At 36.9% G+C, this 27,138-nt stretch overlaps 1 protein-coding gene across 1 annotated transcript in view; it reads left to right on the top strand.

Moving 5' to 3' along the window:
* The window catches only part of LOC124406401 (glutamate receptor ionotropic, NMDA 2B-like), a 491,146-nt gene that overhangs the window by 376,563 nt on the left and 87,445 nt on the right, over positions 1 to 27,138 (top strand). The window contains 1 exon segment of the mRNA XM_046881810.1: positions 529 to 668. Coding sequence (XP_046737766.1) covers positions 529 to 668 — 140 coding nt within the window.

The following is a 27,138-nucleotide window of genomic DNA, read 5'->3' as shown; positions in this document are numbered from 1 at the left end:
TATCTCGATCTTTGAATATACAGTTAATTTCATTTTCAATCAGTTTTCTCCTCAACTTTGCAATCTCAATAATTGTGATTGTTTAATGAATTTATTTTTTATATCTTGCCAATTTATCTGCGTGACCATCTACATATATCATGACATTTATTTATTTCCCTAGATCTATTTTTCTTGTTTCTTGTTTCTTCTATCTCTAATTGAAGACAAATATAAGTCCTCTAACTTAATTCATTAATATTGGGCATTGTATTTACTAAGAAAGGACGTAAAAGCACCGAATCTTGGGTGAAGAATCCAAATTTAAGCTCCAAACTCCTTCAACATGCCGCAGAATTCATTGACCGTTCATTGTACATATGCTTTACGGTTGGATTCAGAAAAAGCTTTCTTTGACTACACTGCACAATGCACATGCACGTATTACAACTTCGAACATCGTCGAATTCGTATAATTCTCGGGTTTTCATTTAAAAGATTCTTATTTGCTTTCTGCAGAAAAAGTAATTCTGTAAAAATTTCTTTCAGAACCATTCGATACTGCTTCCTGGATGCTGGTGGGCTTGGTCGCTATACATGCAGCCACGTTGATGATATTTCTATTCGAGTGGCTGTCTCCCTCTGGATTTGATATGAAGATAAACCCACCCAACTCACCGCAAAAACCGGTACTTGACATTTGGCTTTCTATTAATATGTTTCATCATTTTTATGTACAAAAACTATTGCCCTATCTCTCTGTCCCTCGTTGCACGTTTCATTCACACCAGCACTTTACTCGATGCATTATTCGATAATTATCATGCAAAACAATAGTCACTTAGTTGCTCACCTCTAAATAAGATCCTGTATACATGGTATGGTATTCCCAGAATCTTCCAGAGACGTGCCGTGGAAAGTCGATGCTCATTTCCGAACTGGTGGTTGCAAACCCTACTTAAAATGCCCCTGACACTGTCCCCTATTCCTATACGATAAACGAAAACGCGTTTTGTCCCAGCTCTTTAGTTCTTGAAATCGTAACCCTGTAGCGTTGGCTGTTCTGTGACGGCCTTCGGGTCGTAATACTTCGATCGCTCCGATCAGCTGATTCGTGGTGTTGTGGCCTTGGTGCTGATGTACGCCTGGCACATGACTAACAGCGCCACAGTGTGGCAAGGATATTTTGTGAATCGGATCTATCTACACCAGTGTCAAGGGGCTGTTGCTGAGAAATCCTAGGATTTGCGATTCTTTCCTAATTTCAGGTCAGAAAATGGCAATACCCAAGATGTTCTTGTATTTTCATTCTGATGGGGTTTTAGTAACTTGGTGTATTTTTTCATAGTTCAGATGTTTTTGCTTGGATTTCATTACATTTTGTAAGTATGCTGCAATGATACTGCTGTATCGTAATGACCAATCAACCAATTGTTAGTAAACCACAAGTGTTATACCTGCTGAGATTCATAATATTCATAGTTGATACTTATGATCACTACTATGAGAACGCCAAATAGCAATACTTTTAATCCTATTGACTCCCATGTGCGTACATATGACTATCTGAATTTTATAATGAATAATCAATACATTACAAGGTGAAAACGATATAGGAAATTTTCTCCCTTTTTTTGAATATATTTTATGTAGCTAAGATTTGTTTGAATACTAAATTATCAATTAATATTACAAACCGCATGCTCAGACCTACGCTGCAAGATCTCAAAGTATATTATTTTGGGGAATTTGCGCAAACATGAAAGTAATTTTTTGAAATAAGATGTTTTCGAGATATTACAGTTTAATTTTAGGTGTATGACGCGTTCGCGATGAATGAATTAAAAAGAGTATTGAACAAACTGTGACTGCCATCCGATTATTCGTGAAATGTTTACGAACGTAATCGATTTATGATGACGTTGCTAGTGGATCTGAAATTGAGACCAATCGTTGCAAAAATTAGACAAAATATAATTACTGATGTGAGAAAGTAATTAATGTGATGTAACGTCAGATTCTGTGTTGAGGGGGGACTGTAGTGAAATTTTTATGATATCGAGTTTTTAATTTTTGAAATGGCTGAATATGATATGATGAAAAATTCCTCCCAACAAAATTTAGATTATGATAGTTTGTATCCTGAAACAACATTTAGATCTTTTGCGATGAAAGTGTATGTGCAAGGGACATTTGGGAGTGGTACACTAGAAATTTTCTGCCAAAAGTTCCTTGCGCATACACTTTCATCGCAGGAGACTGAAATTTTTTTTCAGGACACATACCACTTTAATCTACTACCATAATCTAGATTTTGTTGGCAGGGATTTTTGATCACATCTTTTTTAGTCATTTGTTGCTAAGTTTTTCTTAAATTAATACCATTTTTACACTATCAAATTGAGATTGTTTCTCTTTTTTTCTTGAATTGAAAACATTTTAAGAAGTGCAATAACAACTGACAGAATTATATTCACTCGAATAATTCATATTCTCCTGGGATGTGTAAATATTTTGCATTAGACGATAATTTTTCTTTTTTCTTAGCTGACAGAATGCTACCGTACATGAAATTCAGATTAATCTGTTATGCGTTTACATATTCGTAAAACATAATATAATACGTTATATACAAAAATGTTTTGCTAACGTTGGTTTAATGTAATATTTGCACAGTTTTTCTAGTAACTTCTTTCTCCAATTTTTGGGCCAACAAACTTTGTAGTTTACACTGTTGTTTTATTTCCAATTGGAAGTAGTGACTCCATCTCCATTAATTATGTTGTTTTCACATCTTGTCAGTCATCAGGTAACTGATTCCCTGTTTTATATGTTGACCCATACGTATAGTTGGGCGGTCTGTCCAGTTCATATTTCAGTAATTTCACTGTGGTTCAAGTTGTGCATAAATTTGACATTTTTTTTTTTTCAACAGATATTATCGTATTCAACATTAGAGTGTTATCTACTTTACATAGTTATTTTTAAGTTGTATCCTAAATGTTGAGGATGTCTCGTATTGAGTAGGTACTGTATAATGTAAAACTGCGATCAAACTAACATGGGATTTATGTACATCATTATTTGTGAATGGTGAATATGTGTAACAGTTCACTAGTGATCAATCAGACACACGTCGTATAGTTGTAACACATTCAGCATTGCATTGAAACCAGTAGTAATAGGGTAAGCAACAGATTGACTTGAATAATTACAATCGGTCAACGTGCCACAATGACGAGGAATTACATGTAATGTTGAATCGGTAGATGTAGCTTGTGGTTGGATCAGCAGCGAAGGTGTGCCATAAAAATTAAGGCCAGTGTGCACCTTGCGAAGTAATTCGTCAATAATATACCAAATGTAGCATATGCTGCTGCAATAATCTGATCTGATACGTAGCATATTTTACAAGGTATTAACCGATTTAACCAGATTTTTTAAGATATCAGGTGATTCAACTAATTTCACAGATCTTGAAAGACTTTTATAACTTATAGATGAAAATTCATCGGGTATAGTCATTTACATAATTTGTGTATTTATTTCAACGTTTCGACCAGATCCATCATCAACCTACAATAAAATACGAGAATATAACTAGTACATGTTTTTATAGGTATAACCCATACACTAGGTTCTACCAGAACAGAAAAACCAAAACAAGTTCTGCTAGTTGTTAAAATTGCGAAATAGTAGGTAAAAGAAACTAGTTACTAGGCTAATTTATTACAAATTTATTGGTCACTTGACATGCGAACGACATTATGCATGGAGAAATTTAAATTAAAAGGTCATGTGAACCACTAGTGATTTTGTAAGCTACGTCTATACTTCTTTTTGCCGGAAGCTTTTTGATTTGGTGAAACAGATTCAAAATATGGTATGGATGTTATCAGTAGTCTTTTTTTTTTTGTTGCTGATCAATGGTTTTGGATTCATTTTGGTTGTTGTTGTAGAATTTGTGTATTCTGTCTTTTTTAATCTGGTGAATTCAAGGTTCAAGATACCCGCTAGTAATTAGCGTGTGGTCTACGACCCTCAAATTATTTTTTCTGTAAACTCTAACCGTTTTTTTGATGCAACGATCGTATAAACCTATGGCAACAAATTTTTCATGTATCATAGGGTTATTTGAGTCAAAGTTAAAATGCCGTCCAGACCAAGTGTTTTTTATGTACTAATGGAGTTTCACAGAGTTATTAATGTTAATGACCAGAGTGTCGAGAAAACTGATTTTTTGCTGATTCTCAGTTTCACCGGTAAATTGAATGCGTGGACAGAATTTCTTAAAATTGTTTAGCAGAAGTTGCACACATTTTTTGTGGATGCAGGTGGTTATATCGTCGACATAACGATAGTAGAAACGGAGATTAAAGGTAGTCCTATATCACTTTTTGTTCCAGGATTTTTATAACATTCTAAATTACTTAAAAATTTTCAAATTGATCTCACAACATTTTAACATACTGATTTTAGAAGATTTTTTTAGTTTACAAATGATATCAGTAAATTTCCAATAATTTAAACGATTTCAAGAGATTTTATGTAAAACGATTGCACAAGTAGTTGAATGACTTAGCACGATTTCATAGATTTCAAACGATTTCAAACAACATCAAGATTTCAACCGACTTAATAAGCTTATAAATGTTTCAAAACATTGTAAGAAATTGTATTCCAAGTACAGAAGATATCAGTCGTTTCTAAAATAATTTAACAAGATTTTAGAGATTTCAGACGATTCAAAAGATTCCAGGAGACTTCGTATTATTTAATGCATCTTACAGTTTATTTATCGGGCTGACTTTTGCGGTGAAAGCTACAACATTTGATTGCCCCGTGTAGCATAACTGAGTTTTATTTTTCTTTGCAACAATTGTGCCTTGATAGTCAAAGCGGCCAGACATACTTTGCATTTATACTATAATTGAATGGTTATAAAGTTTGTAGTCCGTTTTATATGATTTCAGGTGATTTAGTTATAGTGTTTTACTCAGCACTCACTGTTCAGAGCGAGATATTGAGACTGTATTAAACATGTCGCTGGAAAATCAATGCTGCTGATAGGTAGGTAAGTGGCGTTAGTGGTTGTGAGGCTAGTGGGAGTCGGTTCGGGACAAAGAGAGATACATAGACTACAAACTTCAGAGCAGCTGTGGACCGTATTTGGTGTCGGGATGTCGTCATGTTGAGGTGTATTGTGAGTCTGTTCCAACAGATTGATAATCGAGTAGGGATGGTCCAGGTGACTGTGAGACATATGAAATAAAAGACAAACAAAGTGTTTTTATGTGTGTGGTTAGATGTTACAAAAAAGTGATGACGACTTATCACTGTGTTTGTACATATCATAGGAGGTACGGTGATTTATTGGATATGGAAATGTAGAGCTTACCATTTAATTACAGATATTGACATTTATACACTGTTGCCAATTCAGTGACTTTGCGACCACATTCAGTACCTTTCATCACTCTTGCGGTGACATTTCTTTTCAATTGCGACCCAGTACCTTATCTGGTGACTTTGAACTCAGTGCAGTGATTTTTCAGTGACATTTTTTTGCTGTTTTTATTTCTTGTTTCTGTATTGGATCGTGTCTGCTAGTCCATCGCTTTCATACATCACCTTATTTTCTCCTTTGTTTCACTTTTATTGCATCTCTTACCTCTGACGAAAAATTCGGTATTTCTATTCTACTTAAACAATATGTATAAATTGATGGTTCTCAATAAATACGTGTGCATACATGTTGAATCTATATAGAATATGATAATACAATATTCCAGGTACTGTGATATGCATGGTTATACTCATAGGTTCTGTTCGTATTTCATTTCAGCGTTCAGTTTCATCTCAAAACATCGATTTGGCCAGGAGAACTTGAAGCGTGGTCTGAGAGTAAAGAATACATTCGATGAAGAGAAATTGGAAAAGTGCAAAAAGCCAAAAAGCCGTACGTCCAAAAGTTTCGAAATCTCTAGATGGAAAATGCAAAATACAAAAAATGACTGCGGCCAGTGAAAAGCGATGCAACAAAAGCGTTATGCCTCTTTTGTGAATCAGAACTCAACGCTCGTCTGGCTCATATAGATAAATATGCAAGTCGAGAGAAGCATGTCAAAGTTAGTCAGGTATTCAATCGGCAGAGACAGCACTTAATCAAAATACAAAATACTTTGGATATGACTAAGGTAAACCGCAAGAAGGCTGTAGAGGCATCATTGGCTCTTTATGCGGCTGAAACGACAACATGAATACCAGGGCCGTGTCCAGGCATGGGCAAAAGGGGCAAGTGCTCCAGGCGCCATTTGGAAGAGGCGGCATTTTGAGACATCCCTCTCCCCATGCCGCCGGGCAAGCGACGCGCGTGGTCTCACGTTGAACGCTGCAACAGGCAGAGAGGGGAGCTCAATATACGCCGGAGACTCTCTGTATACGCTACCCTACTGCTATTCTAGCGATTCTTGCGTTCGCATCCTACACAAGATACGTGCTATAGTCTATACTCTCTCAGCGCTGTCGTAAGTCTAAGAAGCGCACTAGCTTGCTTCGTTCCGTCCGTTCGCAGCAATTGCGAGGCTAAACTGCGTTAGCATATTTTCCGACGTGTGTTCCTTCGCAAATCCATCAATAGATTATTTCGGTTTTCTGCACTCTTATAAATCCTACAACTGCTGGCGAAAGGAAATGGAACGTAAAAAAAAATCCGGGTGGGAGTACAAAGAACTAAGAATTGCGAAACAAAATGAATTGAACAAGAATAAAAATATTGATGCCTTTTTTTTTTAAATAGCGACTCATCAACAGGTGAAACTGATGCACCCCCCTCCTCTACCTCTTCTGAATCAAATCCTATAACCGATACGATTGTACCAGGAAACTCCTCCACTACCGATGGCGACGCCGACGAACAACCGATACGAAAACTTCGAAAATTAGACATAAATCCTGCAAATTTCTAACGACCAGAACAACCTGAGTCCACAAATCAAATATGTAAGCGTATTTTGTCTGATCCGGCGACTTGGGTATCAGTTACTGATCCAACTATGCGACAGTTAATTCTGGTAAAGGGCGTCGAACAAATCACAGACTATGATTTTCCAGTAGAAAATGGGAGACGTTTTAATCCCAATTATTATACTCGCACGCTAAATAACGGTGAAAAAACAACGGGACCCTGGTTAATTTATTCGAAAGATACGAATAAAGTATATTGCTTGTGTTGTCTATTATTTTCCAAGATGATTTTAACCCAATAGCCAACTATGGGCTCGTGCGATTGGAAACATTTGTCGCGGGATTTAGTTGCTCACGAGAAGTCAGCCAGACATATTACTGCTTTCAAAGATTGGAAGGAGTTCGACCATCGTTTAAAAGTAGGGACACCCATTGATGCGCATCATCAACGTATCGTAAACCAAGAGGCTGCGCACTGGCAAAACGTTTTGCATCGAATCGCAAGCATTATACAGTACCTAGCCGGACAATCCCTTGCCCTGCGAGGTAGTTCAGATCGTTTGTACGATCGAGACAATGGTAATTTTCTGAAACTCATTGAATTATTCTCCAAGTTTGATCCAGTCATGGCTAATCATCTCTCACGCATTCGCAATGAGGAAACAAGATACCATTACTTAAGTAATACTATCCAAAACGAAATAATTTTATTAATTTCGTCAAAGATACGAGAAATCTTGATTAAAAAAATTCAATGCGCAAAGTATTACTCGATCATATTAGACTGTACCCATGATAAAAGTCTTATCGAGCAAAAATGTCTATTATGGTGCGAATTGTGGAATATGACAATAAAGTGAAGAACTTTCAAATCCGGGAGCATTTTTTGAGATTAATTCCTGTCACTGATACCACAGGCAAAGGTTGAACTGAGCGCATAATTAGCGAGTTAGAATCTTTGAGCATTCCGATTTCAGATATGCGTGGTCAGGGATATGATAACGGGGCAAATATGAGAGGAAAACACTCGGGTGTTCAACGCAGAATTTAAGATATAAATCCCCGCGCGTTTTTCGTACCGTGTTTGGCTCATACATTAAACCTCGTGGTTTGTGATGCTGCTTCTGCCACTGGAGAAATCGCCGGCTTTTTTTAATGTTATTCAGAAGGTTTATGTTTTCTTCTCCAGCTTGCCTGGTCGATGGGATGTATTAAAAAACCATATCTCATCACTTACTTTGAAGGCTGTTAGTGATACCCGTTGGGAAAGCAGGATTGACGCAACAAAACCATTACGTAATAATGTTGGGGAAGTTTATGATGCGCTTCTGGAAATATCTATGGATACAGATAGAGCTGTTCAAGTGCAACACGAAGCTAAGTGCTTAGCCCAATCTTTATAAAATTTCAAATTCTTATGCAGTTTGATCATCTGGTATAATGTTCTTGATAAAATAAACTCTGCTTCAAAAATGATGCAGGATCCTTCATTGAACATAGTTGATTGCTGCCAGGTGCTTCAGAAAACTATTGAGACTTTCAAACAATATCGAACTGAGGGAAGCCTCTCTGTAGTACTGCAGGAAGCAACGAAACTAGCAGCTGATTTAGAAATTGAACCTCTATCTCCGGCAAAAAACACAGTTCGAGTTCGACGTAAAAAACGTCTATTTGATTATGAAACTAAAGATGAACCGATTACAGATCCAAAACAGAAATTCAAGACGGAATTTTTTTTCCATATACTCGATACTACAGTAACTTCAATGCAGGAAAGATTTCAGCTTTTAGAAGCGCATGGCAACAATTTAATATTTATCTACAACATCCACGAGTTGAAGTCCCTCTCTAAAGATCAAGTCCTTACAAATTGTATGAACTTACAAGGAGCATTAACTCAGGGGGAAAACATGGATGTGGATGGAATCGGTCTTTGCGATGAACTGATTAACTTGGCTGCTATCTTGCCTTCGAAACTGACACCCATTTGAGTTTTAAACTTTATAGCAAGAACCGAATTGAGAACGATTTTTCCAAATGTCATCGTAGCATTGCGAATATTGCTAACCCTACCCGTTAGCGTGGCATTCGGGGAGCGCAGTTTTTCTAAATTGAAGCTGGTAAAAAATTATTTACGGTCGACCATGAGCCAAGAGCGATTGGTTGGTTTGATGACCATCTCTATTGAACATGAATTATGTGGTTTAATAAGCTTTCCAGAATTGATGAAGGATTTTGCTCTAGTTCAATCCCGGAAAATTAATTTCATCTAGAGGTCCCTAGCGAGACTTATTGTTGTTAATATAAAACTGCTGACAGTCTAGGACAAAAAATCCATGAAATATATTTTGCAAGACGAAAAGGGGAGTTCGCAATGAACTGGATGATGAAAGAAAATGAAAATCCCCCAAAATAAAAAATTAAAAAAAAAAGAAAAAAATTTTTTTTTCAAAAAGAAGGAGGCAGTTATTCGCCACGTCCACGTCGTTGATTCTGGTTATTACAAAGAGCGAATTAAATGTGTGTGTGTGGGGGGGGGGGGGGGGGGGGGGGGCTTCAAGTTTCTGCTGCCCCAGGTGACCAATATGCTGGGAACGGCCCTCATGCATACTATCGATCACCTCGCCTCTTTTTTTCTTTCAAATTTACTGAGTGTGAATCAGCCCAGGACCAACTGCACAGGACAAAGTGTACTTCACTGATAAAAAACGATCTGGGACCACATTTTCAGAAGGTGGTATAAGAAGATATTGGAGCTCGAAAGTTCAGCTTGATATTGGACAAGTCTGCTGACATATCTGTCATAGAATTTCTAAGAATCGTGATAAGGTTAGTACCATAATAAATCTGGGGACATTTTCTGAATATGATGTTCTGACGCTGAGCAACATTTTGAGCAGATTGGGATGTCAAAAAACACATTCTCATGAAAAAAAAACTCCTTTCATAAGAAAGATAGCTGGGACAGCAGAACCGATAGTTGCAGCGGTGGAAATAAACGGCAGATGCATTCGATTTGAATATTGAAAACCTGCTCAGTATCAAAACTGATAACGCTTCTGTGATGATCGGTACTAATAACGGCGTTTTTGCGTTGCTAAAGAAAAAGTATGATTTACATCATTTCGTACTTATTTGATGCATCTGTCATTCTTTTTAACTGGCAGTTTCTCACGCAACAACCGAAACTCTGCCGAAGAATTAGATGCTTCGCGAAACATATAATGGATTCAGCTATTCAAGTGTACGGCAGACTGCATGCAAGGAAATATCTGCTGTGATTAACAATGGGGCCACTCCACTAAATATTCGTCAATCGAATGCCACACGTTGGATTTCAATAAAGCCAGCCATCAATCGAATTCTACAACAGTGGGATGAACTGAAAACTCATTTTGGAATCGTTAAGAGGTCAGAATCGTGTTATGCTGCAGAATCGTTGTACGCAAATTATATGTACATTAAAAACAAGGTTCATCTGTTATTCATAGATTCGATTCTAGTCGGCGTTCAGCGTATTAGTAAAGCGTTTCAATCGATTTCTGTCGACCCGTCAAAGCTTCTCGCCGGTATAAAAAATTTGATCAAATCAGTTACGTCAAAAATTCTTATCCAACCGCGAGAGTCAATATATTTAAAGATAAGATTGATCAATTCCTGAAACCCAATCCATATCTTGGACATTCGTTCAAAAAGGCTCTCTTGGAGTTAGATTTAAGTGCTGAGAGAATGTATTTTTTTTTCAAAGTCCTTGTATTCCATTCACGACCAAACGGTGCCATGAGGTACAAAACAGGCTTCCGACAAATGCCGTGCTACTGGAACAAATGGTGATATTGCATCTTTTTGAAAGTCTCAAGAATCGCGTTCATAAGCTTGCGATCAATGATTTGGCCAAAGAATTTATAGATGATCCCAAAGAAATCTCGAAAATCGAGAAGCAGTGAAACAATTTGACGAACATTAAATGGATGAGTTTAACATCATCTGAGGATTTCTGGAATGAGGTCTCAAAGTATCGCGATTCTTGTAGCAGAAACCCGTACAGAGAGCTCTGTGAGTTCGGACTAAATTTATTGAGCTTACCGTATTCGAATGCTGACGAAGAGCGCATTTTCAGACAAATGAATCTCGTGAAAAATAAGCTACAGAATCGAATGGCTGACACAACCAACGCGATCCTCGATATAAATAAAGTACGGCTTAAAAAGATCGGGGCACTGCTGTCATGCTTACTATTTTCCAAAAGAGATAATTGAGCAACTTGAGATACATTGAGAGCATATGAGAGCAATACCGGTACAACAGATAATTCTCTGCGAGTAGTCACGCCGAATAACTTGGCCGAAGATGGGGAAGACGAAGTCTGTGATCTTGTAGCTGAATTGCTTTTCGATGCTGTATAGACTGTATACCGGGACAATCTCTTGAAACTATACAAGAATTGCGCATGCGCGAGTTTAAATCCGCCGTCCGTGCAGCCTGGCCACCCCGAGACCCTGCTGTCAAACTCTGTTTCTGTTGGCGATGTAGTTCAGATGTATTTTTGAGGTTATAATCTCAAGTAATTAAGATAATTACTCGGAAAGGCTTGGGAAGCATTTGTTATTGAAAATTGATTGTTCAAAGAACGGTCGGAATTTAATGCTGATGCTCTTTTAAAATTCGCACTATTCGATTGAAACAAGAAATCTGTTCAAATGTTGGGTGCTTGGAAGAAACGAAGCAGGTAGGTGGGGAGAATTTATTCAATCATTTTCATTACTTCATGTTATATCTTTACTTTTATTGGACACTTAGGACACGAGGTTGGATACACATAAATTGTTCAATAACTGCTCGTAATAATGAGTTTATTCTAAGGTACATCTGAGTACGTCTGTGCTCAGTAGACTCCAGCACGACACTGGCTTATACAGGGTTTATAGTACCAGCTTATACAGGGCACGTCACCAATGCATTACAACCTTCCTCCTTTATTTTTATTTTAAAATGTCGGAGAACGACGCAAAACAGGCTTAACCATTTGATCGACATGCCTTTTATGTAAGTCTCCTGTATCCGATTGTACAGTAAAAGTTTGAGGAGCGTTTTGTTTAACGATTTTTCCCGAGACTCGCTTTTCATCTCTTACGCCATGAGCATCCGTGTAAACATCATCTCCTACTTCAAAATTAACATTTCGACTGCCCGACCTCGCTACAATTTGGCGTCTTTGTTGACTGTCGACGTGTTCTACTACGCTGGGTTTTAAATAGTCGAAACGGTTTCGCAATTCGCGATTATACATGATGCTCGCTGGACTTTTTCCTGTTGTGATATGAGGGTAGTTTCGAAAATCTAATAGGAACATGTTCGTAGCGTACTCTACACTCTTCCCCTCTTTTGTAATTTTGCGCACTTTGTCTTTAAATGTTTGTATAAAGTTTTCTGCGGCACCGTTTGTTGCCGGGTGATACAGAGGCGAAAGTGAACGTTTGATATTATTAGATTCTAAGAATGACAAAAACTCTGCGCTTCTAAACTGCGGACCCCCGTCTGTAACGACGTGATAAGGTAATCCAAAACGTACGAAAAGATTTTTGAATTCTTTAATGACTCGTTTCGCATCCGTATTTTTCTTACAATTTATGATTTCTGGCCCTTTGCTGTTGGTCTATAATTATTAAATACATGTCATTCTCGAATTTAGCAAAATCAGCATGTATTCGGCCCCAAACTTGAGTTGGCCATGGCCAGGGCGTCAACGGTGTTTTATTTGGCCTTTTACGCTCTACTAAACATGTTTTGCAATTGCTTGCCGTATTTTCGATATCTGAGTCTATTCCTGGCCAATATACATAAGAACGTGCAAACATTTACATCTTTACAACACCAAAGTGCGTTGTATGCAGTTCATTGAAAATAACTAATCGCATAGATTAAGGTATGCATGCGCGCATCCTCCAGAGGCACCCTTTTTCAACGGTCAATTCAAATCAAATTTTATAATTGCGTTTTTTCTCTTCTGAGAGTTTATCAAAACTAGGCCAATCATTCGTGACGTAATATATAATATCTCTTACAATTAAATCTTTTTTACTCTCTGTTTGAAGCATATTACTGTCAAAAGCAGTAGTTGTCTCGTCAAAAAGATTCACAAGCCATGGAGTAGAACCACACATGTCCGAAATATTCATTGTGTCTTCTACTGGGAGTCGCGACAATGCATTTGCATTTTTCTCTGATTTAACATGTTCTATATTGTATTTAAAACTTGACAGGAAATAAGCGCATCGCTGTAATCTATTATCGGCTGTTTGAGGTAATCCTTTTCTAGGGCATAATATAAGTTCCAAGGGGTTGTTATCCGTACGTAATGTAATTGTTTTGCCAAAAATAAACTAGTAAAATCTTTTAAACCCAAATACAATCGCCATTGCCTCTTTATCTATTATATTTCGTTTTATTTCTGTTTGAGAAATTCTTCTGGACGCATACGTATTGGACGTTCTGATCCGTCTCTATAACGATGCGATCGGATAACCCGTAATCTGAAGCGTCACATGCCAGTAATATTTCTTTGTTTGGGTCATAATGAGCCAAAAAATTGGGTGAGCTTAATTCATTTTTTAGCCATTTAAATGCGTTTTCACACGATTCGTCCGATTTTGTTTTCTTTTCATTTAACAATTCATATAAAGGTCCTAATTTCGTGGATCTATCCGCTAAAAATCTGACATAAAAATTAACAAATCCTAAAAAAGAAGCAAGTTCTTTGTTGTTTTCCGGTCGCGGCGCTTCTACCATCGCTTTTACTTTAGATTCCGATTTATGCAACCCTTTTTTGTCAATTTTGAACCCTAGTACCTCAATTTCTTCTTTTAATATTTTACATTTTCTTAAGTTTAATCGTAAATTGCATTCGTCTAGTCTCTCACATACCGTTAACAAGTTTTCATCACGCTCTTCCCTAGTTCTACCGGTTACGTATATGTTATCGAGATAAGCTATAACTCCTTTTATTCCTCTTAGACATTCGTTCATTTTCTTCTGTATTGTAGCGGGGGCTTGTGAAACACCTTCACGCATTTTTGTGTATCTAAATAAACCTTTGTGTATGACGATAGTTAACAACTCTGATAATTTTTCATCTACACGAAATTGCATATACATATGTTTCATGTCAAGTTCTGAGTATACAATACCACCTTGCAATACTGCAAATATTTCGTCTATTGTGTGAAGGGAGTATTTATCTGTAATAATAAATGGGTTTAGTGTTACCCTAAAATCGCCACAAATACGTAAGTCATTATTTCCTTTAGGGACGGGTACAATGGGCGTTGCCCAATCCGAAACTTCTACTTTTATTAAATGTCCTAACCCTAATAGTCGGATTAGCTCAACTTCAATTTTCTCTTTGCAAGCGTATGCTGCATGACGACATTTTAATGCTATCGATCTTGTTCCATCTTTTACATGAATTGTAATAGTACCTTTATTACATTCACCAGGTGAATCATTAAATAATCTCGGAAACCTCTTTAATATGTAGTCATATAAATCATTTTCTATTTTATTTATTATGTCAAACGTACTAGAATTCAGTATATTTAGAGGCCATGCATTGAATTGTTCCAGCCATTGTCTACCCATGAGTTCTGGGCCTCTGCCACGTAAAACAAAACATTGAACATTTTTTTTCAATTTATTAAACACAACCTCTAAGTTTTTTAATTCGCCAATAGGAGACAGTGGCTTACCATCGTACGTTCGCAAATCTTTAGTTGTACTATGTATAAAAATATTCGCAAAATAATTATCATAAATTTCTTGTGAAATTACGGCAGCATAAGTGCCTGTATCTATCTCAAATTCAACATCGATGCCATTTACCTTTACTTTTACAACCATAGGCGAGGCATTCAATACAAATAAACTCGGATGGTTAAGCTCTTTTTCAACCGCATTACAATTAATATCATTTTTGTCAAGCGCTTTTGTCTTTACAGTAATCACACTTCTGTTTACGTCGCATGATTCATTATTATTCTCATCATCGTCACTTGAATTTATTTTGAAAAAATCGGACTGTTGGATCGTCTTGCTGTTGATCGCTAGCAGAAGTTATCTTTTTAACATGCGCTTCAGCTATATTATTGTCACCAGTCACCACTCATACACGCTTGCGCTAAGTGGCCTTTTTTCTTACACTTGTTACATTCATACTCGCGGAAACGAGACTCTTTACTTGTATGACCTTTTTTGCCGCAACAGTAACACTTCGCAATACTATAATTCTTCTGAGCTGCTGCCGGCCGTCGTGTCTGCTCCCGCCGCAGCTGATGATGTTGCTGCTGGGATTGCTGCTTGTCATTGAAGTAACCTCCTGGTCTATGTGCTCTTCCTCTGCCTGTCCCCCTATTCTGCTTTCATGTTTGAGTTGAACCTCTTTGCATTGTATAAACTTCATCTTTAGGGACTCTTTTGTCCAACGTGTTGCTTGATATCGAAGCGTTTTTCATCGCTGACTCTCGAGCTACTGCAGTTTCCATTGCTTTTTGCAATGTTAGTGACTTTTCTTCGAACAATCGTACTTTTATATCTCTATTACTCACGTTACACACTAATTGATCTTTTATCGCATCGTTATAGTTTGTAAAATTGCAGTGCAATACAAGTTTTTCTAATCTTGCAATAAAATCGGTGATGGACTAATTGTAATTTTGTTTAGCACTATGAAACGTACATCTCTCCATCGCTTCCGAGGGCTTGGATGACAAATGGTCTGCCATTGCTTTCATATTTTGTGCAAACGTTTTTCCTTGGATTTTCTCAGGTGCCATAAGCCGTTTTAATAAAGCGTGAGCTTCTTCACTGAGTCAAGTCACCAAGGTTGCTACTTTAACCTTGTCTTCTGTAATATTCTTTGTTATGAAATAGCACTCGAGCTTCTCCCTAAAGAGCTCCCAATCACCGTCCGTCGTGTCCCGTCCTCGTAACGTGAGTCGTTTCGAGCTGTGTAAAGTGTGAAATTATATGCTTTAAATTAGCACTAAACATTAAAGCTAAGTGTGTACAATGGTACTATCAGTTCCAGTGTACACTGACTGCAAAAATTGTGAACAAAATGACACTGCAAGGCCGGTTATTAGTGCATTTTTAACTCGATTCGGTACTGGCAAAAACCCAGTAACGGTTTCTCGGTTGACGCGCCGATCCATTTCGCATTGTGATTTAATACATGTGTACATGGATATATATTCTGATGAGCCGTGAGCAAGTGTATCGTGCCGCTCTGCTGCGCGCCTTGTAGATGAGCAGGTGTATATTGGTGTTTATCTGTGCCGACTCTATGCAGCTCGTATAAGCCGAGCCAACCGTGCATGTGTGTTCCCATCTACGTGTTCCCATCTAAGAGGAACTCACACCACTACACCTGCTCATCAATAAATTTGTCAATAAACTCATCGATTAGAAATACTGGCTGCTGCTACCATCTACAGCGCTAGCGTCATAGCCACTATCTCTGTACTGATGTAAACAGCAAAAGAGCCGATGGATAACAGCTGAGTTGCCATGTATCGAACGAAGTGTGGAAAATGTAACTAGGACATCTGTAAATCTATATTTGAATGTCAAAATTGCCTCAGAAACTTTCACCAATCATGCTCAGAACAACACAAAATTTATAATAACGATGCTGAAGTGGTAAGATGTACTGGTCAGATCATAGAAAAGATCAATCCAAGACAGGACAAGACTCTGAGTGTAAACGTAGGTACTCAAAATATAAATGCGAATAGCCCATCGACAAAAGTGGGACAAAGCATAGTACAAAAAATTGAACAAAATAAAAAAAAACGGTTATAAAATCATGAGGGAACAAATTGAAAATTTTAAACAAGATGTAAAAAATATAATTAAGCAGGAAATTAAAATAGCGATGCAAGACTTGATGGTGGAGGTAGCAAGCTTGAAAACAAGCATAGAATCTTTAAAAATAACGAATGTGGATATAACCGAAAAGGACAAAAAAACATTGTCATATTCCGAGAAAGTTAAAGCGTCGAGAGTAGATGAAATAATCGTAGAGCCTGTGAACGAACAAACAAGTGAAAAAACTCTGGGGTCAATAAAAAATAAAGTTGATATAATGAGTCTGGGAGTAGGGGTTAGTAAAGTAAAAAAAACCCAAAAGGGAAAAGTTATACTTAACTGTGAAAAAAAACACTGACACGGAAATATTAGGAGATGTGTTGAGAAAAAAAATAGGCTCCCAGTACAAAATAATCGTGGGGAACAAAAAATTTCCGAAACTGAAAGTGGTGGGAATAGAGGAAAGTTTAGATTTAAATCGAGAAGAGCAAGAAGAATTCGTAAAAAAGATAGCAGTGCGAAATGATCTGGTTAGTACGAATGATTAGTTCAAAATGAGGATACTCAAGAAGTGGGAAAATAAAAAGGAAGAAGGAACAATAATACTCGAGGTCGATCCGAAAACTCACGGAACAATATTAAATCAAGAAAAGATGATAGTAGGGTGGAAAAGATGTCGAGCGTACGACTGTGTTAGTATCCTCCAGTGTTATAACTGCTGGGGATATAATCATTATTCAAGGGAATGTAGAAACGAGACAGCATGTAGAAAATGTGGTGGAAATCACAAGGAAAAAGAATGTAATACGAACGAAAAAAAGTGCAAAAACTGCTCACATTTGCAACAAAATTTCCATATCCCGGATCTGACAGATGATCATGAAGCAACCGATAAAAATTGCGATGTATATAAACGAATGGTATCACGAGTACAAAGAAAAACACTATATTATAGCGAATAGCAACGACAGACAACTCAAAAAGCGAAAGAAAAACTAGAATATGATGGAGATCCTTTCATACTTTTATTGAATGCTCAAGGCTTTCTGGGACATAAAGAGGAAATAGAAAACTTAATGAATAATAAAAAACCAACAATTGTTAATTTAACAGAAACGCATATAACTAAGGATATAGAAGATTTCGAAATAGAAGTACTAAATTATAATGTTGTTAGAACGAATACGATAAATAGTAGGACAGGTGGCGTTATAACATATATACATCAAGGAATAAGATACAAAATATTAAATAATAAAACTCTCGAGGGGAATGCTTGGATAAATACGGTCCAATTAATGGGAAACTATGAAGGTATTGTAATTTTTAGTGTATACCATTCACCAAGTGAAAGTGATGAAAGATTTATTGACATAATATTAGACGAATGCGAGATATTAATTGAGATAGGACATGTGATAGTATTAGGTGATTTTAATGTTGACGTATCCAAAGAAACACACTATAACCGAAGAATGACTAGAAATCTCTTAAGCATGGGCCTAAAACAATACGTGAAAAGTTCAACCAGAATCACTCCGGTTTCCGAAACCACAATAGATCTAGTCTATTCTAATTTTTATATCGAGACCAAAGTTCTTCTTGCTCCGAAAATAACGGACCACTCTATAGTAAGAGTAGATGTAAGAAATGATAATGATAAAACAAATGAAATGACGACATATTACAAACGAGATACTACAAATTTTAATGAGCAAAGTTTTCAAAATGCATTAAATGCAGAGCTCTTAAGAATACGTTACCGGAATATAAGCGATAATACAAGCGATTATGCGAATAAAATAGTAACGGCTATTATGACAGTTACAAATATGTTGGCACCGTTAACTAAAAAAACTATACCAGTGAGATGGGTGGATGAACCTTGGATAACTGAAGACGTACAAAACTGTAGCAACGACAGAGATTACGCGTATAAACAAGCTGTAAAATCTAAAAAAGAAACGGACTGGGAAATATATCGATTATACAGAAACAGGGTGGTAACAATATTACGCAAGAATAAAAAACAATACTTTGAACAAAATATCAATAATCAAAAAGGAGACTCGGAAATGATGTGGAGGACACTCAAAGAGCTGATCGGAAGTAAAAACATAATAAAAAAGAATAAAGAAATTATATTTGCGGGAGTGAAATGCGATGATCCGAAATTAATTGTAAATAATTTTAATCACTTTTTTGTGAATAGCGTAGAAGATATTGTCAGAGAAATAGAAAGAGACGGAAATGAACAGGAATATAGACAACATATTGTACAATGGAAGAGTTTCGAGTAGTAACATACGAAGATTTGGATGAAATTATAAATAATTTAGATAATAAAAAAGGCAAAAAAGACGAAATAACTACGGAAACATTGAGAATGGTATGGAAAATAAACAACAAATTAGTTTTTGATCTAATAAATAAATTAATGCAGGAAGGTGTGGTACCGGAAACATGGAAAAATGCTATCATCACCCCAATACCCAAGGTCAGTGGTAGTAATAAAGCAGAGGAATACAGGCCAATAAACACCCTGCCGGTCTACGAGAAGGTTATGGAAAGAATCGTTGAAAAACAGTTGCTAGAATATATTGATAGGAACACTTTCTTAATTGATGAGCAATCAGGATTCCAAAAAAGTCACTCCTGTGAAACAGCGATGCAGAACACATTAAATGAATGGAGACAAAAAATAGATAAAAGCGAAGTAATAGGCGTCGTCTTTATAGATTTTAAACGCGCGTTTAAGACAATCAATCAGCAAATCTTGCTTAAAAAAATTGAAAATGTATGGAATTGGAGGAAGCGTACTGAACTGGTTCACCTCGTATTTACAAAACAGGACCCAACAAGTACAATATGAATTATCGACAAGAGAAAAAATAGTTAGTAGCAAAATAATAGTTAGGCATGGAGTTCCATAGGGCTCCGTATTGGGACCAATTTTATTTATTTTATATATAAATGACGTATTAGATATTTAGAAAGGTGACGGATGTAAATGTAAACTATTCGCTGACGATATGATTTTATATGTTTCAAGTGATAACCTGGAAGATATTGAAAGAAAGTGGAATTTTAAATAAGAAATACTCAGGAAATGGCTCAATGCAAATTCACTAAAAATTAATATTAAAAAAACCGTATTTATGCCCATACATGATGCGAGAAAGCTAAATGTTCGAGGACGATGCAATATTAAAGTAGGAGAAAAATCTATTAATGAGGTTAGAGAAACGAAATATTTAGGTATAATAGTAGATGACAATTTAAATTTTGACAGTCATGCATGATATATTGGAAAAAAAGTGGCGAAGAAAATAAGCTTTCTAAATAGAATAAAAAGATAAATATCGAACTACAGTAAAGTACTTATTTATAAGACTATAATTAGCCCATATTATGACTATTGCAATACGATAATGTTGAACTGCAGTGAAACGTGTATGGATATGTTACAACGAACCCAAAATCTGGCAATGCGGGCTATCTTCATGGTAAATAGGTATCTAGGCAAAAACATTTGAAATGTAAAAAAATCCGCCAAGTTACCCAAACCAAATCACAATAAAAATTCAAGAACAACTTAGATATGGCCAGTCTCTGTCGTGAGATCAGGAAAGAACCGCAAGCCCTACGATCTCTCAGCAAGTAAAGGTATACTTCGTCAAGTCGGACCTCGCTGTTTCGTGTGATGATATCGAAACATCATTCCAACCGCTACCTACTTGGCGGGCACATTCGCTTGATATTTTTTGTATCGAAACGGTCCTACATGTTCGTGAAGTGTGTGATCCCGTCCAATAATTCCCTCTCCAAGACTATCTATTACCATCAACAAATGGACTGATTTTTTTTTTTTTTTCAATTGTGCATCGGAATAACTGGTTGATAACAGATTGTTTGATATTACTAACGTATCGGAATTGTTAATTTTTTTTTACCACTTCCAGTTTAATTGCATATTTTATAAAATTGAGGACTTCATGCGATTGGGTGTATTGATCAGTTAACTTTGAACAGTATCATTATCGTACATTTTCAATTTTGACTGCACATGTGCGTTTCATTCATTTATTTAAAAGCATTTGTTGTTGATTGCAGTCCGAAAATCGTTGCGTGCGAGTGTACGTACGCGCTGGCATGCAGGCGCCTGCACCCCAGCACTCCCGTACACTCGCACGCAACTATTTTCGAAAAGTGCATAGTTATTGTAACGGAGTTATGTTCTCACTCCTTATACATCTTCGCACGGCTGATGTCGATATAACGTTCAATCGTCAAATGTTTAATCATTTGTCAAGGTCGCCGCGTCATGGCGTCAGCGAATATAATTATAATAACGGTCAATCTCTAGACTCCAACAGAAGCTGTTCGATTCCAAATATATCCGCTTCTTTCACACATATTCTTTGCTGTGAGATTTCTTCGACTCGACGTGTACTCATTACGCCCATCAATTTCTTTCGACGCAGTTCTTAGATTGCTTTTTATCATGTTATTATAAGCATCTTCGAACATGGCAAGTGAAAATTGAATTTTTTTTAGATAGCAAGCAAGAATAAGATATTGGCAGGTAAATTGTACACATCGAAGCTTTGGTCGCTTGTGCCACGTAATGTATGTTTCCCTACAGCATCGAGACGCATCGAGTTTTCATCATGTACAATTTATATTCTCACGTAATTATTCCGCAAATCAATGCGATGGATTAAATTCCATGATTACTCTGTCGCTATTTCATTCGTAATTGATTTTCAACAAAAATGTGCCCGCCAAGTACGTGGCGCTTGCAATGATGTTTCGATATCACTACATGAAACAGCGAGGTCCGACTTGACGAAGTGTACCTACTTGCTGAGAGATCGTAGGGCTTGCGGTTCTTTCCTGATTTCACGACAGAGACTGGCCATATATAAGTTGTTCTTGAATTTTTATTGTGATTTGGTTTGGGTAACTTGGTGGATTTTTTTACATTTCAGATGTTTTTGCCTAGATTTCATGACTTTTTGTAAGTATGCGGCAATAATACTGCTGTACCGTACTAACCAATGAACTAATGATAAGCGAACCACAACTCTTATACCTGTTGTGATATGTAGCATTTGTAGTTGATAACTGTACGACTTATCCGTCATGAGAAACCAAGATAGTAATGCGGCTGATCCAATTTGCGCATGATTAAGTAAATAATAATAATAACCACCACCAATACCCGGTAAGATATGTCTCCAAAAAGTCTTCCGGAGCCTTGTACGAGGCAAGCGAGCGAATTGTTCAGTGACCACCATTATGCGTTTGCAGTCCGTTCGAAGATGTTTAATAAAAACACCCGTATTCGCACTAGGAACAAAGGAAATTACAGGAATCCTTGCCTAGCTGTTGACAGACCGAGTCCTCAACTCGCCAACTCAGCACCCGAACGACATAATCTGAGACAATATACGTCTACCTCGATTTTCTAATAAGTAGTGAATACACTGCGAAGTGAAAACGATAGATGACAATTTTTTTTTGTAATTTCATGTTTTCAATCGCCTAACACACCAAGTATAACTAAAATTTGTCGGTCTCAGTACATGATTCTATTTTGTACAGTTTTAAATTCTTAACACTAATTTACCAATTAACAATACATGTCGCTGCAGCATAGGTTTTTTCATAGATGTACAATTAGAAATTGATTTATGCTCTGATAAAACAACAACAAATCGTAGTAAAGGTTGTCATCTTTCTGTTAGAACACTACGGTGAATCGTAATGATAGTGTGTGTCTAAAGTACAACACCACAAGTGTTAAAATAACTTTACAAGTAACACAGTACCTAATACATATTTAACCAGATACTACGGTGAACCGAGAATTTAATGTATGTGTAAAGTACTATAACAATGAGTACTGTCCGTATTATGTGTATAATCTATTGGGTGTGTTACTTCGCAAGTATTGCAGGACCTAATTCAACCGATTGGAGAAGTCTCATCGAGTTTACAAAATTTCATACCACTCTCAGCGACTTCAGCATTTTCAAATTGATTCTAGCTTTCATTATACTTATTTTAAATAGTTTCAATATATATATATAACTTGGCGGCGATTCGCTGCCGCGAATCTAGATACACGGATAACATCAATGTTGGAAGTCTTGCAATTCATGAGTGTGCGACAAAGGATGATTTATAATGTATGCATCCTAGTATTCAAAATGAAAAACAAAGAAACTCCTCGGTACCTGGGTGATGAAATAGCATTAGCCGGAAAACAAAATCGTTACGAAACGAGAAGTAAAAATGACCTACGCATAAAAGGCACGAGGACCAAAACAGCCGAAAAAACCATAGTGTATAAAGGATTTCGAATGTTTAATAGACTACCGACCGAATTAAAAGTCGAAAATCGACTTGATAGATTTAAGAGAGGTCTTGCGACGCATGTGCGAGCGATTCTTTAGCATAAGTTAGTCATAAGCGGAAAAATGTATATTCAACGTAGCGAAAGCTAAATAAATCACATTCATTCATTCATCCATGTGATACGTTACTGCGGGATTACCCACATCGTTGTACTCGTCTGACTCTTCACTTTTGTTTAAATTCTGTAATGCCGTCGATGTTTTGCTATTGCTGCTATTTTTGGGACGGGTACGTTCCTTTCCCCTTTTGTGCCGCTTCTAGAATCTTCGATGCTTGACTTTTGTTTACTAGAACTTCCTTTATCGCGTTCGTTTTCAATACTTTGTTTAACTTGCAACGTGATTATTATTTAAAAAAGGAAAAGAGAGATAATTCTTGAGGGAGGGATAATCATGCTACCCTACGGCGCAGTTACTGACCTGATCACTAGGTAAAACGTTAATTAGAAAAAGATATGATTGTTGGGCGCCAGACGCAGTAGCGTCAGAGATACGATAATAAGAGAATACGAAATAAACGAAATAGATCAGATTCTACGACGGTTTTGCACAGCTTACTCAGTAGGTAAAGATGATGGTAGAGGGGATGGGTCGTATCCAATTCGATAAAACACAAAATTGAAGGAAATGGTAATAGTATCAAGTGTATTGAAAAGATAAGTCGAGAAATTCAAGTACAGCCAGAGAGAAAGTAGAATTCAGAGATAACACAGCGATACAATTATTCGTGTGATTTAGCGGTATGAAGCGGGTGTGATCGCGATACTATTACTCGATATAACAATCAGCAAGTTTACAAAGCAGGTAAAATAGGCTAGCATGCAATGCACAATCTAAGGTTCTTGAACTAATTGTTACAATTCAAATTAGACAACATAGTATGGCGAGAAAAATATGATCACATAAATACGGAAGAATCGCAGCAATTGGTACTTAAAACCAATAAGGCACGATAATAAATAGAAGATACGAGAATACTACAATTGATGAAAGAAAGCAAGAGATATTATAGTTAATCAAAAAGCAAAAGATATTACAGGTGATCAAAAACAAGAGATACTACAGTTAATCGAGAAACAAGAGATATTACAATTAACAGAGAAGGCAAGGATTACAAGTCAGTTAGATAATTCGGTAATTGAAGCGAAGTCAGAAATAATCAGATATAGCGCAGTATTACACAACAGGTGTGAAAAAAATTACAAGAGAAATTAGAGAAATACGTAGGTTCTAGCTTACGATATATGCGATACGACGAAATATTATAATCACGATAAACAAGAAATAGATATCTTGACGTGTCAAGAACAGGTATTATAGAGAAAAAATATTATAATGCGATATATTATAAACTAGAAATCTACGGACAAACTACGTAACAGCGGTATTAGCAAAGAAAGTGGTGAAAAAGGTGTTATTCGGTACGGCACAATACTCCAATGCAGGGCCGAATTACGGTCTGGGGCGCCCCTAGGCGAATCTCATTTTTTGCCGCCCCCTCCCCAATTACTCGTCATCCAATCCAAGTATAGTAATCACAGTGAAGTACAAATTTGAAAATATAATATAATGTAATATAAAATTTTTATTTATATATGATATTACATATATATTTATATATATTACATATATATTTATATATATTACATATATATTTATATGTATTGCATATATATTTATATATATTACATATATATTTATATGTATTGCATATATATTTATATATATTACATATATATTTATATTACATGGATGCATATTTATTATTTATATAATAAAACTCGTGACTCCCAAGTACAGATAATTTATTTGTACCATTACTCAACCGAAATAACCTCTGCGAGACTTCACACGCGCGAATTCTGTAACAAGGTTGTCAAATTGGGTATTCTTTGTAATTTCTGATTCGATACACAAGATGGCAAGAGCATTAAGACGCTCTTGTGATATGGTCGATCTTAAATAATTCTCAACTCGGCGTAATACCGAAAATGAGCGCTCAGCCGAACAGTTAGTTGCTGGCATACTCAATAATATTCGAAGAGCAATGGTGACGTTCGGATAGACTGGACCCAAATTTCTCTCGAACAGCATTGTGCACAATTTACTTGCTGAGATTGATTGCATTTTTAAGGTTTTCAAATGTGCACCAAGATGTTGACATTCAATTTCAATCGACTCTTCTAAATCTCCGGAATAGAGGAACTGCAGATCACGTGTTTTCGATCTGATTTCATTGTGGTCCATCTCTCCAAGTCGTGTCAAAAAATTGAATTTTTCGCACAACGTCACGGACGATTTTGAGCGAGAACTCAACTCATCGATAAGTTTGTCTATCATAAAGTAGAAGGTGTTGACCTTGAGATTCTCTCTGCCGGAAAAAATATGCTCGTTCTCGCGATGTTCTTGAAAACTCGTTGCACGCCTACGCGGTCGCGACGTACCTTGTACATACTCGTTGATACCACACTTCTCTTGAGCTTTGCGTTCGTACACATCGAATTGATCTCGAAACCCTTTTAGATACTTGATGAGAGAGTTGTATAACTCTACGACAATGGGCAACTCGATATCCATAGTTTGGAATGCCTTACTTACGGCGTGAAACCTGTTCAGTATTTCGTTCCATACAACGGCAATAAAACAATTTTCTAATGTATTTAGAGAATTCAGTAATCCTGTTGCTGTTGCGCGCGTCTCAGCTTTTTCATCAATATTCTCACAAATTTCAGTGAGTGCATCGAGAATTTCATTCCACGATTGACATAGGCTCTTACAGGCATCCGAATGAGCAGACCATCGAGTTTGAGAGAGACTTTTCACTACAGGGCGCGGGCCGTCAATGACATTAAGGTTCAGGTGTTTTAATAGAATCTCCCACCTATGAGTTGATACCGAAAAAAATGTATACAAGTTCTGTAAAACCGCGAAGAATCGAACAGCTGTAGAACATGACTCGACCGCGCATTTTCCGACGAGGTTCAATGAATGCGCTGCGCATGGTACGTAGTGAACTAAGGGATTGATCTCTTTAATTCTTGCTTGAAGACCGCTGTATACTCTGGACATATTACTCGCGTTATCGTATGACTGACCACGACAGTTTTGGACATTGAGATCGTATTCTTCGAGCGTTGATAAAATGTGAGAGATCATTTCTGCCGCTTTGTGACCGGTGTTAGGAAGGAATTTGATGAAGTGTTCTTCGGGATATCCCTTTTCGCTTACGTAACGTATGATAAACGTTAACTGATCAACGTGAGAAATATCTGGGGTAGAGTCAACGCTAATCGAAAAGTATTTAGCAGATTTCGCTTGCGATATAATTTTCATGGTAACGTGCTTTCCCATCAGATTTATCAGTTCATTACAGATAGTTGACGATAGATATGATGTAGATCCTCTACCCTCATTCCCATGCAATCGTATGTGTTCCGCCAAAAACGGATCGAACTCTGCGATCAATTGAAGCGCTGCAATGTAATTTCCACCGGATTCAGAGTGGAAATGCTCGATTGAACCTCTAAAGGCTAAGCCAGACATTGCCAACGATTTTATAACTGCAACAACACGTGCGAGAACACTCCGCCAATAAATTAATTCCCTCTCAATTTGGGCAACTAAAGCTTCATCAATTCTTCCATTTATTCGACAGCGTTCAAGCAACAACGTACTTGCGGCTTTATGGTCAAAAGAATTTTCGTGTTCTCTGAGGCGCTGATGAACATTTTTCCAATCATTGTACCCGACCGTTGCGAGCGTAGACGTTCTCGAAAACAGTTTACAAGGTGCACAGAACACAGCTAATTTACTGACCGAATAAACTAACCATGAACGCAATTGACTTTCACCATTTATGAGAGTTCGAGTAAACAGAGATTTCGTCATAAATCTCGTTTGGTCTGGGTAA

Source organism: Diprion similis, chromosome 5, assembly GCF_021155765.1.
Source record: "Diprion similis isolate iyDipSimi1 chromosome 5, iyDipSimi1.1, whole genome shotgun sequence".
Lineage (NCBI taxonomy): Eukaryota > Metazoa > Arthropoda > Insecta > Hymenoptera > Diprionidae > Diprion > Diprion similis.
The sequence above is the reverse complement of the archived record's forward strand: the minus strand, read 5'-3'. Positions and strand labels throughout refer to the sequence as shown.